Raw genomic sequence first — 15572 nt, 5'->3', positions numbered from 1 at the left:
TAAGAAGGAAGGGGGGAAAAGAAGAGGGAGAACATTTCTGGCATGTAGATAAAGGCGCTGTCTCAGCTGTATGATAGAACTTTTCATCTCTGGAAGGATATCTGAAGAAAAGAAATGTCTGCTTGCTAAGTTAGGACAGAAAAAATACACGCCGGACTGTCTTCCCATCCACAGATTTGGTGGGTGGGGGGATAACAACAGGAAAAAGGGAAATACAAATTAGATTGGATGCATGGAACTTTAATAAAAAGCTATAATAATAATAATAACAACAACAACAACAAAACAATAATAATGCTATAATAAAGCAATAACAATAATACTATCATGTCTCCCCTAGTCCTTTTTTGATGTCTAGTTTAATGAAAAGAAGAACTAGGGGAGACATGATAGCAGTCTTCCAATATCTGAGGGGCTGCCACAAAGAAGAGGGAGTCAAGCTATTCTCCAAAGTGTCTGAATGCAGGACAAGAAGCAATGGATGGAAACTAACCAAGGAGAGAAGCAACCTAGAACTAAGGAGGAATTTCTAACAGTGAGAACAATTAATCAGTGGAATGGCTTGCCTCCAGAAGTTGTGGGTGTTCCAACACTGGAAGTTTTGAAGAAAAGACTGGACAGCTACTTGTCTGAAATCGTATAAGGCAGTGGTGGAATTCAGCTGGTTTGCACCACTTCGGCAGAACCGGTAGCTAATTTTTCGTTGCCCAGGCCCAGAATGAACATGGAGAACCGATTGTTCACCTATTTGAATCCCACCACGGGTATAAGGTCTCCTGCTTGAGCAGGGGGTTGGACTAGAAGACCTCTTCCAGTCTTCCAACTCTGTTATTCTATGTTCTAATATTTCCAACTGAATTTTTCCAAGGTAGGATTTGAGCTAACCATGTGTTGCTGGCACTTCTAAAATCCTGAATCCAAAATGTCAATCGTTCTTCATGAATTCACGTTGTTTTTGAGGAATTCTAAGCCACAAACTTTCCCATCTTCCTTGGCATTCTTAGGACATAAATACTATCACCTGCCCACCCAAGAGGATTACTTCTCATGCCATTTTAATCCTTTCCTGGAAAGTCACCCTAATTCCTATGATATTGAAAGACCCCTGCTGAATGATTGTTGAGAAACTGGGTCTGTAAACATGTTTTCATCCCTTTCAACATTTATCTCACTCTGAGACTAAGGGAAATTTTCTAATGGCTGCTTAAAACACTTAGAAGCCTGGTGTATGTTTGAAATCCTTCTGTCCATCCCAGCTGAACTATAATTTGGAAGTTCTCTCTCAAGAGGTAGCCAAAGATAATGTTCTCCTTAATCCCCATGAATGCTTGCTTTTCAAGAATGGTGAAGATAAATGAGATAGGTCTCCTGCTGACTCTCCAGAAGACATCTTAAAAGTGGGATCTTGTAACCTCTCCAGAGAAGATCTTCCTGGTGTTGTCTTCCATAACCAGCCAACCTTGCTCTCTGCTTGCTTGCAGCTCCATTTCCAATAGAATGGAACTGCCATGCAAATCTCCAGTGCACGTTTGGCAAAAGCCCTTCTCCTCCACTGCTAATTGGAAGCCTATGATGTGGTAAGAAAGCAAAGAGCCTGAGCGATGATCTCTTTGGAGCTAAGTAGGTCTTTTAAATGAAGCCAGATGGCTACATCAGCCTGGAAGGGGCTCCGCGTCCATCACCAGCAGCAGCAAAGGCTGGGCCCAGCCTTCCAATTTTCTCTGCAAGCCTTTGACAGCTGCTCCCGGGAAATTATGCCTGTGCAACGTGTAGGGCTAAAGAGGGAACAGGAGAAACCGAGTCTCTGCCTTTTTCATTAGTGATAAACACAAGCTCCCTTTGTCTTCGAAAGCAATTTCATAGCTGATGCACAAACACGAGGGCCATCAAAGCAAGGCGGGGAGAGAGACAATAGCAAGGAGAGACATGCTCACCGACAGAGGCGCATTTCCATTTTGATAACAATGCTCGGGCTGCCTGTTGCACACCCCGTGCCATGCTTTGCACCCCTCCCACCCCTCACGCTCACCCAGGTGCAGATATATTTTATTTCCCTCTTTTCTTCCCACGTCAGCCAGAGGAATTGAGACAGGCCAAACCCACAAAAGAATCGAGCCCTCCTCCCTGACAGATGCTGAGCCTGTCCCATCTGATAGGCTTAGCTTGATTTATATCGGATAGATCTTTCAGCTTTTAGATCAGGAAGAGCAAGGGGCTTTGTTTCTCTCCATTCTCCATCTTTTGTTCTTTGCTCATTAGGACTGCTCTTGCAGCACGGCAGGATGGAGAACGGGCTGGGTTGCTGTCAGGCACGAAGAACCAGGCCTACCCGTGTAGAATTCAAACTAGCTACTTTATTGTTTACTGCCAATAATACAGGAATCTCTCCAGACTTGGCAGCTTTTGCTCGGGAAAGAGTAGAAAAGGCTAAAAGGCATTCAGGGGGAGGGGAGGGTCAGGCCTTGCCCTCTTGTGTTTAGCAATAGCACATAGACTTATATACCGCTTCACAGTGCTTTACAGCCCTCTCTAAGCAGTTTACAGAGTCAGCCTGTTGCGCCCAACAATCTGGGTCCTCATTTTACCCACCTCGGAAGGATGGAAGGATGAGTCAACCTTGAGCCAGTCAGGATCGAACTGCTGGCAGTGGGCATCCAGAGTTAGCCTGCAGTACTGCATTCTAACCACTGTGCCACCAGGGTTCTACATAGTCCAAGCTAATTCCCTGCTTGAACCCTCCTCCTAACTGGGAAGGTTACCCTCTTGCTGCTGCCAACTGATTGAATTGGCCCTTTTATGCTTCAGAGTGGAGCTTCTGCAGATGACCAGGGCTTCGGTCCTCCAGCCGCCTGCTTTTAGCTCCTACCAGTTCTCTGTGGGGTGAGAGACTGGAACACCATTTTTAAAAACAGGCATAAGACCACCAATAGCAATGTTGCTGGATAGGAAGATAAAGCAAATGAGTGTGGTTTGCTTAACATAAACCAAGGTTTACTTCTAGTACAAGAGGTGATGCCAAGCATTCTTAGAGAAGGAATATGTGTTGTAAGGGGTGCTTGCAAGCACAAGCATGAATCTTTTGTGAAAATTAGCTGGTTTCTCCCCTCTTTGTGTCCACAGGAACTTCCTTCTCCTTCTACCTTTGACCCAATGCTATACAGGTAGCCCTTGACTTAAAACAGTTCATTTAGTGACTATTCAAAGTTACAATGGCACTGAAAAAAGTGATTTATGATCGTTTTTCACACTTACGACCATTGCAGCATCCCCAGGATCACATGATCAAATTCAGACACTTGGTAACTGGTTCATATTTATGATGTTTGCAGTGTCCCAGAGTTACGTAATCCCATTTTCTGACCTTCTGACAAGCAAAGTCAATGGGGAAGCCGGATTTACTTAACAACCGTGTTACTAAGTCAACAATCCCAGGGATTTATTTAACAAAGTCATAAAATGGGGCAAATCTCACTCAACAAATGTCTCACTTAGCAAGAGCTAAATCCCCCCCCACCCCATCTGTGCTTCTGAGATATCCTTCTGGTTGATTACACCCCAATTTTCCCACCCAGTTGCATGTATTTTGTTAAAGCAGGAATTAGTGGACCATTAAAGAAAACAGTTGGAAAATCCAGAGCTGCAAAGTAAGCATTCTGCTGCTAGACGCTTTAAAAAAAAATGAACATTTAATTTGGGAATTTGATGATTTAGGATCATACAAATGCTGTATATTATTGTTGGTTTTGGAGTTAAGAGGTTGGTGCATTTTGTATCTGTATCCATACTGAAGAAAGTTGGAAGTTATTCTTTCTTCTCTGTTTCCCTCTCTTTCTTTCTCTTTGCAAGCCTGATTTTGCTTTTTTAAAAACTTTTTTGGCTTTTTTTTTTTGTATTTTATCCGTTGCTGAAACTTAATAAAAATGTTGATCAGCAAGGTAAACATACTGTATGCTATGCAATTTGTGTGCCTCCTTCAATATAATGCGACCTTTCTTTCCTATGCGACCTTTCTTCAGAAACAACTTAGCTATGCTTTATTTAAATCCAACTATCTATGTGTTATCAGCTTTCCCAAAGGTATGAATTTTTATCCACCTTCCCTGAATGTACACTGATTTTTGTATGCACAGTTTTAGCTGGGAAGAACGGAATATCAGTGATGCCCACTCATAGATGCCCATGCCATATGATAACTCCATTCTGATGGAAGATGGCACTTTGACATAAGAGAAATCTGTGATGAATTTCCTCTACATTCTTAACTGCGAGTCTATCTCCATACTTAAGCTGTACTATCAACTTAATCTGCCAGCCTGCAAACTTTGTTTCCTAGTGTTTATAAGGTCAAGATGTCCTCAAGACAACTTGATTCCTGGTGATTACATAAACATTTCCATGCAGTTTTCACAAGTGTTCAAAATAGGTTTGACATCACCTTCAGAATAACAGAGCTGGGAGGGACCTTGGAGGTCTTCTAGTCCAACCCCCCTGCTCAAGCAGGAGAGTCTATACTATTTCAGGTAAATGGCTGTCCAATCTTTTCTTAAAAACCTCCAGTGATGGAGCACCCACATCTTCTGGAGGCAAGCCGTTCCATTGATGAATTGTTCTCACTGTCAGGAAATTTCTCCTTAATTCTAGGTTGGTTCCTTGATTCCTTGATTATTTTCCATCTGTTGCTTCTTGTCTTGCCTTCTGATGCTATGGAGAATAGGTTGACCCCCCCTCTTCTTTATATGAGCCCCTCAAATAATGGAACACTGGTATCATGTCGCCCCTAATCCTTCTTTTCACTAGATGAGACATACCCAATTCCTGCAACTGTTCTTCATATGTTTTAGCCTCCAATCCCGTAATCATCTTTGTTGCTCTTCTCCGCACTTTCCAGAGTCTCTACATCTTTTTTATAATATGGGGCCCCTTTCATGTTGTAAAGCTTTTTGGGGATGGGAGGGATGGAGAAAAATAAACCTAAGAATGCACCTGCCCTGAAGAAGGAGAGGAAATCATATTTTGGCTGTGGTTTGTCCTCCAAGCTTATTTTAATTTAATCCCTGAACGTTTTGTTACCAAACTATGTAACATCAACAGCAGGATGTTCTTGTCCTATTCTCTTTAGCCCATAAGCTTCTGGTTGTGCCAGTGTGGTTGGTTTTTTTGAGCTACATTTGAACTCCAAGCAGCTGTTTGGAAGACTCTTATAAGCTAAAGAGAACAGGACAAGCAAATGTTGCTGCTATGTTTCCTAGTTTGGTGATGAAACGTTCAGGGATTATATTAAAATAAGCTTGGAGAACAAACCACAGCCAGCATTAAAACCCAAACTAGAAATATTTCCCGTTATTTCAGAGGAAATAATATTTCCAATCAGGAGAAAATGTGCAGATTCACTGCATAGCAGAGCAGAATTAAAGATGGGGATGCCAAATAAATTAGAGTGTTGTAGGTCACCGAGCAGAAATTTCATGATGGCTGAGTCTCTGACAAAAGTTAAAATGTGGAATAAAGACAAATAATCACAAGGATCCAGAATCAGTGACCAGAAACGAAGACATCACAGGCTGAGGCTGGGAAGCAGAAGAACTATCTGCCTGTAATCAGTGCTCAGTGGTCAAATGAAAAGCAAAGTGCTGAGCATCCTAAGTAGAGACATCATGGACGGGAAATGGCGTTGACAGCCTTTTCCAGTAAAATTAATAGAGCCAAAGGCTTTGTCAAGAGAGGAACCCTTTCAGGGAGAAGACAGAAGGGTCTCCAAAGCCAGGAAGATATGTTGAAGGTGACAGTGGAAATGGTGGACTTATGGGATTCTTTGAAACATCTAGCAATTCTGTTTTTCTGTTGCCATCTCAGAATTGATTCTGATGTCTCCAGAAGAGCACAGGAAAACTTCCACTGCTACCTCAAAAAGCATCATGGGCTTAAGGGTTGAGGGATGCATCTCAACACCTGCTCAAATTGCCTGCCTGAAAACCCCATGCCTCTGGATAATGCCTTATGGATGGATGGATGGCCTTATGGTTACAGTCCCTACTCTCCTTCCTCCTAAAGATAGAATAACAGAATAACAGAGTTGGAAGGGAGTTTGGAGGTCTTCTAGTCCAGGGGTTCCCAACCAGGGGTGTCTGCACCCCCTGGGGGTATGAGACAATATTCCAGGGGGTGCAAAAACTTGGGTTTTCAAAATTATAGTGTATATGCATAATAAGTTGCCATTATTTCGAACTTTTATAAGGGGTGCAAGAATATATCAGAAGCGTTCTAGGGGTGCAGGGTATGCAAAAGGTTGGGAACCACGGTTCTAGTCCAACCTCCTGCTCAGGCAAGAAACCCTATACAGTTTCAGACAAATGGTTGCCCAATCTCTTCTTAAAAACCTCCAGTGTTGGAGAAACCAGAACTTCTGGAGGCAAGTTATTCCACTGATTAATTGTTCTTACTGTCAGGAAATTCCTCCTTAGTTGTAGGTTGCTTCTCTCCTTGATTAGTTTCCCTCCATTGTTTCTTGTCCTGCCTTCATGTGCTTTGGAGAATAGGTTGACCCCCTCTTCTTTGTGGCAGATAAGTATGGGAACAGGTCATCCATGCATGCATGTAGTTCTCAGATGCTTTGAAAGTACCATGCAAGAACAGTTCTTGAACACTGGGTTTCAGACCGCATAATCAGAGAGATTGAGTTGCTGGTTATTTTAATCCAACAGCTCAGATTTAGTATTGATGTCTTGCTCTGCATATACTTTGTTGTTTCTCCTCCTCCTCCTCTTCCTCTTCCTCTTCCTCTTCCTCTTCCTCTTCCTCTTCTTCCTCCTCCTCCTCCTCCTCCTCCTCCTTTCCATTTCAAGTGGCTCTGGAGCTGTTTGCATTTCAAGTAGCCAGCTGAATGAATGTAGCGACAGAAAAGGGGCAAGTTACTCTTATTGCCTGAAGGGATAATGATGGGGGAGACAAGGTCCTTCTTTTTTGTTTCCCTTGGCCCATAACTGTCTGCGCAGGGTTAAAACGAGGTGATCGATAATGGATCTTTGAAAGCAAAGCAATGAAAGGGAAAAAGGCAATGACATCACCACATTTTGCTCTTGAGAGAGGGCAGCGTTTCTCCACTGCTTAGCTCCTGTGTTCAAGGATTGTGGTGATTTTAAGTACTCATTAGATTAGAAAATATGTACGGGAGAATGAGGATAGCCAGGTAAATTGTCACCAGAGGCGGCAGCCGAAACAGCCCTTTTGAGGATCCACAGAAAATGGCAAAGAGCTGAGGCAACCTCATTTGCCATATTCTTTCCTTGCAAATTGGGGTGCCAAAGTAAAATCTCAAGCTGCTGTTTCATCCACTGGTGTGACTCCTAACAGCTGAATCAAAACACAATTGTTGTGTTTATATAGAGAGGCATGTTCTAAGCCACCAATCCAGCCCTGTGAGAGCCGGTATGAATCACAGTCTAGGCTAAGCAACGCTTGAAATTTCCACAAGGTCCTGACCCACACACTCTCCAAATGCTTAGCGCAGCCTTGCTCAATGTGCAATTGAGTGGAACATTGACTAATGGTTGTGGTTTTCCTGCCCAAGGAGAAACCCAACCTGTAATGGTGATGTGGGAGCTCAAGGCACATGTTCATACCCGGTATGTTTGGAACTGGATTTTGGAATCAGAGGCATCTTATCATGCAAGAACATTCTGGATTCATAAGGCAAACAGATTTTTCTAGGACTTGGGCACAGGATGCTAGAGAACAGAATGTGCTAAGAACCAGGAAAATAGTGGCGGAGAAGTGGGATTGCTTCTTTGTGGGTTCCCCGGTGCTCTCTGAGCTTAGTTGTTTTCTTGTAGACATTGCATTCCTCAACTAGATAACATCATAAGTGTTTGAAGGGAATAGGGTATGTGGAGTAAAGGAGGAGGAGGAAAAAGAGGAATAATAGAATAACAGAATAGCAGAGTTGGAAGGGACTTTGGAAGTCTTTTACTTCAACCCCGTGCTCAAGAGGAAAGGACTTCTTGGACTCTGGGGTCCTTGGTGCTCTCTGAGCTGGGTTGTTTTCTTGCAAACATTTCATTACCCAACTAGGCAACAACATCAGTGCTCGTAGGGAGTGGTGCTTGTTTATATACACGTTTGTTAATATACAAGTGTTGGTGGGAGTGTTCTTGGTGGTCCCTTGATTAGGCTGTTGTTTACTGTTTGATTGTTTGTCTGAATTGGTAATTTAATTAGGGTATTCAGGCAAACAATGCCAGGCTGGCTCAGGAATTCTGGGAGTTGAAGTCCACAGGACATAAAGGGGCCATGGTTGCCCAGCCTGGCTATAGAATGAGAGTCTGAGCCAAGGAGGCTGGGCAAAAAGGCATGTAGACTTCTTTGAGTAGCAAATCCTGCCTGTTCAAAGAAAGAGGAGAGAAGAGAAAGAGGAGAATGATCCAAAGAGCTATCTCGGAAAGAGTTAAGACTCAAGGCCCCCAAGTACAAGCCCAGTTAATAAACAAGAAAAGAGGCCCTCTTTTAATCCTGCAAATCCCTGGCTTCCCCCCCCCCCAAAAAAAAACTGTGTTGTTTTTTTAAACTATGTTGTTTTAGTTCAGGTTTTTCCACTAAGAAGACCGTTGAATAGGTCCCTGTTGGCAACGTTTCTCCATTCAAAAGCGACAAAACACAAAAATGCAGGAACACATACATATGCATGCATACACATGCTCAAAATCTTTTCTGTCGAGCTCGTTATCTTTGTCTCTTTTCACAGTTTGGAAAACCTTCTGCAAGAAAGCTGGCAAAGCCAGGGAATTGATAGGTGAAGGGCTTACAGCAAATGCCACGAAGCAGATCTCCTGGGAGGTTGGGAATTTAACTCTGGAAGGGCTACATGGATATTTGTTTGCAAATGATTGGAGCGGTGGACTTCAACTCCCAGAATTCCCCAGGCAGCCATGGGAAAAGCAATGATTTTCATGATGGAGAAACAGCTCATAGAACATAGAATAATAGAGTTGGCAGGGATCTGGGAGGTCTTCTAGTCCAACCCCCTGCTCGAGCAGGAGAATCTGTGCCATTTCAGACAAAACAGACAGTCTCTTTTTGAAAGCCTCCAGTGATGGAGCACCCACAATGACTGAAGGCAATCTGTTCCATTGGTTGATTGGTCTCACCATTGGGAAACTTCTCCTTAGTTCTAGGTTGCTTCCCTCCTTGGTTAGTTTCCATCCATTGTTTCTTGTCCTGCCTTCAGGTGCTTTGGAAAATAAGCTGACCCCCTCGTCTTTGTAGATGCCCCTCAAATATCGGAACAGTGCTATCATCCCTCCCCTAGTCCTTCTTTTCATTAGAGCTGATAGGCGATGCTCATGATGTTTAGCCAGCTGGGATGGCTGGAACATCCATATAACGAAGAGGAGAGGAGAAACACGGTACATTTTCCTCATCAAAACCAGCCAGGAAGTCAGGTGGTCTACCACCAAGCTTCGACTTTGGACTTTGGCAATTATCCCAAACTGTATCTGAAAGGCAATTGTAAAAACGCAGTTTCGATTATCACCTCAGCTCCTGCAATCAAAGCTTCAGACAGAGGAAATTTGGAAAGCTGCTTGAGGCGGCTAAGAATAAGGCAGGTCAAACAGAGGGAGTAAATGAGAAAAAGAGCTGAGGAACTGGAATCATGTTTATATTTGTGAAATGCTGAAGTCTTAACGGGGCAAAATCATGTTTTTCCCCCACACAAGCATTCCTTCAGAGCTCCTTAATTTCAGGTTGCTTTTCTCCTTGATTAGTTTCCATCCATTGCTTCTTGTCCTGCCTTCAGGTCCTTTGGAGAATACTTTGACCCCCTCTTCTTTGTGGCAACCCCTGAGATACTGCAACACTGCTATCCTGTCCTCCCTCGTCCTTCTCTTCATTAAACTAGACATACCCAATTCCTGCAACCGTTCCTTATATGTTTTAGTCTCCAGTCCCCTAATCATCTTTGTTGCTCTTCTCTGCACTCTTTCTAGTCTCAACATCTTTTCTTTTTATAACTTACTATTGTCTATGGCTGTTTGAAAATCATGACTCCCACCTCCCTCTCCATGTTGTGTGCCTCTTAGGAGGAGGCTGAAGTAGAGGAAATGTTTTTGGTGGGAGGCAAAAATGAGCTTCTTTGCAGGTGGGTCACAGCCAGTTTTGTGCTCTGCCTGTCCCATGGTGTGGACTTCAACCGGATACATCTTGAACAGAACTGCACTTGGGCTCTACATGTTCTCTAAATAAAAAGAACCTCTTTATTGTAGGGATTATAATGGTAAGTAGGTTAAACCAACTTGAACAATGCAGCTATCCATGAGTAAGGTGGCCTTTTTTTTCAAAATTATTCAATATTTCTTTGGCTTAAGTCTCTTCTCTGTTAACAGGAAATCCATGGGTCTTATGTGGTTGTTTCCCCATTGGCTTATTCAACAAAAGATTCCTTCTCCTCTTTTATTTATATAACTATAAATAACTGTTAATTGTTCAAGAACACCAACATATTTGAAGGTGTGCAAGAAAAGGGGAACCCTTTTTTGAGCTGGCACATGCCATGTGTGTGGGTATAATGCAATCTTAATCAATCCAAGGTGCCTTTGCAGTCAATTGAAAAAAAAAAATAGATTCATTTAACCAATTAATATGCAGCAAAGGAAATAACTATTTTCTCCCTAAGTGCTGAATTACCAACTAGCCTATTTTAGCTTAGTTGGCATGTTTGTCCAGCTCATCACCCAATTTGCTTGCTCTCCTTCTTTTGATTTATCAGATTTCAGAGATCAAAGATTGATAGCCATTGGATCAGCACATTGGACTAAAGCATGATTTGTTGACTGCCATGCTAGACCCATAAGCCATGCTTTACAAACCATACTTTTTAGGTTCACTAAATATGATAAGGCCAAGCCTGGCTTTATCTTATTTTATTTATTTTATCTTATCTTATTTTATTTTATTTAGAAAATTTATATTGCCACCTACTCGCACTTGGTGATGCAAGGCAGCTTACAGGACATAAAAGAGCAATATAAAAGAAATAAAAATAACAAAAAATAGAAATCATAAAATCATAACCCCCCACCTCCCCATCCCGGGGACAACACACATTCACATAAAGGTTGCAGAGATTCACTTAACAACCGTGGCAAAAAAGCTCATTAAATTTGGTGTGACTCATTTAACAATTTAGAACAGAAATTTTGGTCTCAATTGTGGTTCTTAAGCTGAGGATGACCTGCACTGAGGAAAGCTAGGAAGTGCAGGATTTCTGCTTGAAGATCTAAATGCAAAGAAATGGATGTGGATGTGAAAGAAAAATCTTCATCAGGATCCAGTCCAAGCCGGGAATAATCAAAAAGGAAACTGCTTTAGAAAGAAGGTTGCAGTTTATTGCAGACAGAAAGTTGGCTCTGGGAAAGTTGACCATGTGTAGCTGGGAGTGGTGGGTTTTTATACCTTCTGGGGTTTTTGAGGTTGTTTCCTGTTCCTGTTTGAGGCTTTGTATTTCCTGTGTCATGTACTTTGACCTGAGTCTCAGTGTGTCCTTTTGGTATTTTGATGATGGGTTAATCCTATTATGTCCCCAAAGGTCATGTCTTTTAGAATTTGGATGGGGTATGTAGATTTTAGGGGTCTTTGTCTTCCTAATCTCATCAGCTTCTAGTTTCCTGCCTCCAACCTTTCTGAATGGATTATCACATCTGCATTTCTAAAAGCTGACCTCTGCCTAGTTTCTGCTTGGGGGAGAGAGGCTGGGGCTGGTTTCTGGGGGCTGGTTTTTGTCTTTTTTTAAAAAAGATCTTCTCCATTATTCTTTTGGGGAAATATAGTCTGCCTTTTTAATATCCCCCAAAATATTTCTTTCTCTGGATTCTTCCCACAGTTCAGTTAGTGCAAGCTAATTAGTGCAGACTAATGCCATTCTAAAATGGAGATCAAATGTCCATCAATTTTTCCCAAGCCTTTGGCCCACTCGCTGGATACCGGCAGAAGGAAGAAGAGAGGATTTCTGAGTCTCTCAATGGAAACTTTACTAGATTTCTCTGCTAAGTGGCGAAACAGGAGAACGTCCCTAAATCCTTCTTCCTAAAGAGAAACCTGTGAATGAGCGGCCTCTTTTAAAACACCCCTAAAGGGGACAGAGAATCGAGCTGATGAAATGAGGGATTTGCTAACGAGTTTACAGAAAGAATCCAGAAGTCGCAGGTGTGTTTACTGGCTGCTGCCTCAGCCTGTCATGGGGTCTGGAAATATTTCCCTTCCAAGTTCCCTTTTCTGCCTCTTACGTTGCCCAGCACAGTCTCACTCTCCTAATCCTGTCTTCCTATGCAGCTGGAATAAAATCTGCTTTTAGTATGTTTGCTTGATATTCTGCAACAAAGCTGAATCGGCCCTTTGACCAGATATCAGTTTTCTATCTGGAGGCAACAGCTCACCTGCTTTATGAACTGGAGATATTTTGTGTTAATGCATTATTAAGCCCTGTGAGTCCTTTCTGTGTTCTGTATGCTGCATCTGTTTTGCTCTCTGGTTCTAGTATCCATGCCTCTCTCCTTCCTAAGCTCCAAATTAAATTATTCAACAGGAGATTTTTTTTTATTCTTTCTGCAAGGTTGGTTACTCAGGTTCCTAGTCCTTAAAAGCACGTGTCCATACTTCATGTCCTACTGTATTGTTGTTGTTTTTTAAAAAACCAAAGATGTTACTTGTCTTTCTCTGCTATACCAACAGCCAGGCAAATAAGCTTGTTTATTCATTCACTCTTCTCAAAAGGGCTCTGAAGCTAGTCTTGGTTTCAAGCCATGTTCAAGTCAATATTAAAACTGGGATGAATTAGGATACAAATTCAACCAGGATGTTTTTTTCCCCTATTTAATACTCAATATATTTAAAGGCATAATCATAAGCATTTACAAAATAGCATAGTTTTTTTTAAAATGTTTTCTAAACATAAAATCCAAGATATATTAGCATTTGGGCAAAACCATTGGCTTAAATCTTGCTTTAAAAAATACCTTTTTGCAATAGAAGCTACCTCTGAGTTGCTGCCTCCTCTTAAGATGAAAAAACAAGGTGTACTTTAAAGGGTGAACTAATACAGTAATACACTCTGACTAAGTTCACAATTGTTTGTCCCAAAGGTGCTTTTCCAAAGGCAACTGGACTTTCTTGGTTTTTTCCTTGAAAATGTTTCTTTAGTTCTTCTATTCAAGATGGACAGTGATTAATATTTATATGTATTTATATGTAAGGGTGTAGGTATATACATATGTTGTATATAGCATGTTTATATGTATGTTATGTATGCGTACACTTTTGAGAGCAAGCAACAGAATTTCATTTTTAATGTGTGCCAGTGTGCTCACAGTAAAAAACGACAATTATCTTATCTTCTTCAGTTCAGAGTTGGAAGGGACCTTGGAGGTCTTCTAGTCCAACCCCCTGCTCAGCAGGCTCTACTATTTCAGACAAATGGCTGTCCAGTCTCTTCTTAAAAACTTCCAGTGTTGGAGCATTCACCGCTTCTGGAGGCAGGTTGTTCCACTGGTTAATTGTTCTCACTGTCAGGAAGTTTCTCCTTAGTTCTAGGTTGCTTCTCTCCTTGATTAGTTTCCACCCATTGCTTCTTGTCCTGCCTTCAGGTGCCTTGGAGAATAGCTTGACTCCTTCTTCTTTGTGGCAGCCCCTTAGATACTGGAAAACACTGCTATCATGTCACCCCAGTCCTTCTCTTCATTAAATTATTCTGAGTTGTCATCGTTTGCAATGGATAGAATATTCAATCTATTTTGACCTTTGTTCCATTGGAACACAGCCAATTATGAATTTTTATGAACAAATCTTCTCAAGTGCGACTGCTTTGTTTTAGGACCAAACATACCCCCCATGTTTGCTAGTTGATATAGACCATTAAACACAGGCCACAAAATGTCTACAATCTTGGGAAAGAACTTTCTCTCTTCTGGGCCAGAGGTTGGCATAAGCGAGCAACGGTATTTCACAACCATTAAAGACGTCAATATTATCGTCTCCTAGGGACTAGATCCAAGCCGTAATGCAATTTAAAGAACATTATAAAGCCCTACAATGTATTCTTATCGGTGGCTATTTTAAAAGCAGTATATCAGCTGCCGTTTGCTAAGGAGTTACGTTGGAAGAGGTCTGTTACTCTGGGGCTTCTGAGAGTAGACTTTTTTGAGCAAAACCTCTGATCTGATCCAGGAACTAACTTTCAGGCACCTTTATGCTTCTGCAAAGCTTATAAGCAGGCTGCCCACTTTTATGTTCTCAGGGTGTTTTTAATTCTCTGCACTGCCTTTGGTCTGTTTGATTGGATTTATTTATTTATTTATTTATTTATTTATTTATTTATTTATTTATTTATTTATTTATTTATTTATTTATTTATTTATTTATTTTTTATTTATTTATTTATTTTTTATTTATTTATTTATTTATTTATTTATTTATTTGTGAGCTCTCTAGCCCACCGCAATCTCAGCAGACTCTTCGGCAACTTAATAAATCAGATCAAACCATGCATTGAAGCAAGAATAGCAAAATATAATTAAAACAAACAAACAAACAAACAAACAAATGCACAAAAATAGTAACTTGAGAGGGATCTCAGAGTCCTAGTGGACAATCATTTAAATATGAGCCAGCAGTGTGCTGCAGCTGCCAAAAAAATTATTAATATAAAAACACCCCCACTCCAAACCTACCATGCCAAGCAACCTGGTACCCAATCCAAATCCTCTTGGGAAGTGTTCAGCTTCTTCTGGAAGAGAGCCAAGGTCGGAGAGCTTTCTAGATGAACATTAACACTCAAAATTCCATGCGGAAGCCAAGGGCAAGCCATGCGGGGCCTGCCATACAGATGTCCCATGTCCCCAAGTGCTGGGAAGCTTCTGGGTTCCTGCATTTGGTACCTGCTGAAGCTTCACCAAGGTTCTTCAAGGCAGTCCCATGAAGACAACATTGCAATAGCCTAAGAGAGTGGTAACGAAGGCATGGTTCACTGAAGATGGGCCTTCTCATCCCACGCCAGTGTCATAACACAACTTAGTGACCTTATGAATGTAATAAGGATTCTATCCAGATGTTGCTGGTATACAAATGCCGTCATCCCTGGCTATGCCTCAAAATGGGCTTCCATCCTACCTGGACATCCTATAAGAGCTGTAACTTCAAATGCAGGTGCTCAGATTTGCGTTTTCCGTTTTCCTCCCCACTCCCTTTCCTTATATGCTATTATCTTCACCATTGAGGGCCTGGACTGTGGCACTGCCAATATTGTCAAATTCTTTTGTCAGGCAGCCAGATTTTGATCCCATGCCCGTGGCATAGAACCAGTCCTAACCTACATACAAAGACAGCAAATAAATGAGAAGGAGGACCGCTGGTTTGAAAGAGGGGTCAAAGAGGCCATCTATGTCAAAATTGAACAGCCTCCTCTCAATAGAGAGGGAGGGATACGACATCATGTTTCTCCAGTCAACCACACAGTCCTTTCAGCAGATCTGAGAAGGCTCCTCCACACCATTTGCACTACTCAAGTGAACCTGAGGCCACAGATAAAC

At 41.8% G+C, this 15572-nt stretch overlaps 1 protein-coding gene across 1 annotated transcript in view; it reads right to left on the bottom strand.

Moving 5' to 3' along the window:
* Positions 1-1652: 1652 nt before the first annotated feature.
* The window catches only part of NECTIN1 (nectin cell adhesion molecule 1), a 113489-nt gene continuing 99569 nt past the window's right edge, over positions 1653-15572 (bottom strand). Inside the window, 1 exon segment of the mRNA XM_029283657.1 lies at positions 1653-1775. Coding sequence (XP_029139490.1) covers positions 1653-1775 — 123 coding nt within the window.

This window comes from Protobothrops mucrosquamatus, unplaced genomic scaffold (genome assembly GCF_001527695.2).
Source record: "Protobothrops mucrosquamatus isolate PMUCROS unplaced genomic scaffold, P.Mucros_1.0 scaffold169, whole genome shotgun sequence".
Classification (NCBI taxonomy): Eukaryota; Metazoa; Chordata; class Lepidosauria; order Squamata; family Viperidae; genus Protobothrops; species Protobothrops mucrosquamatus.
This window is presented reverse-complemented; position numbering and strand designations above follow the sequence as displayed.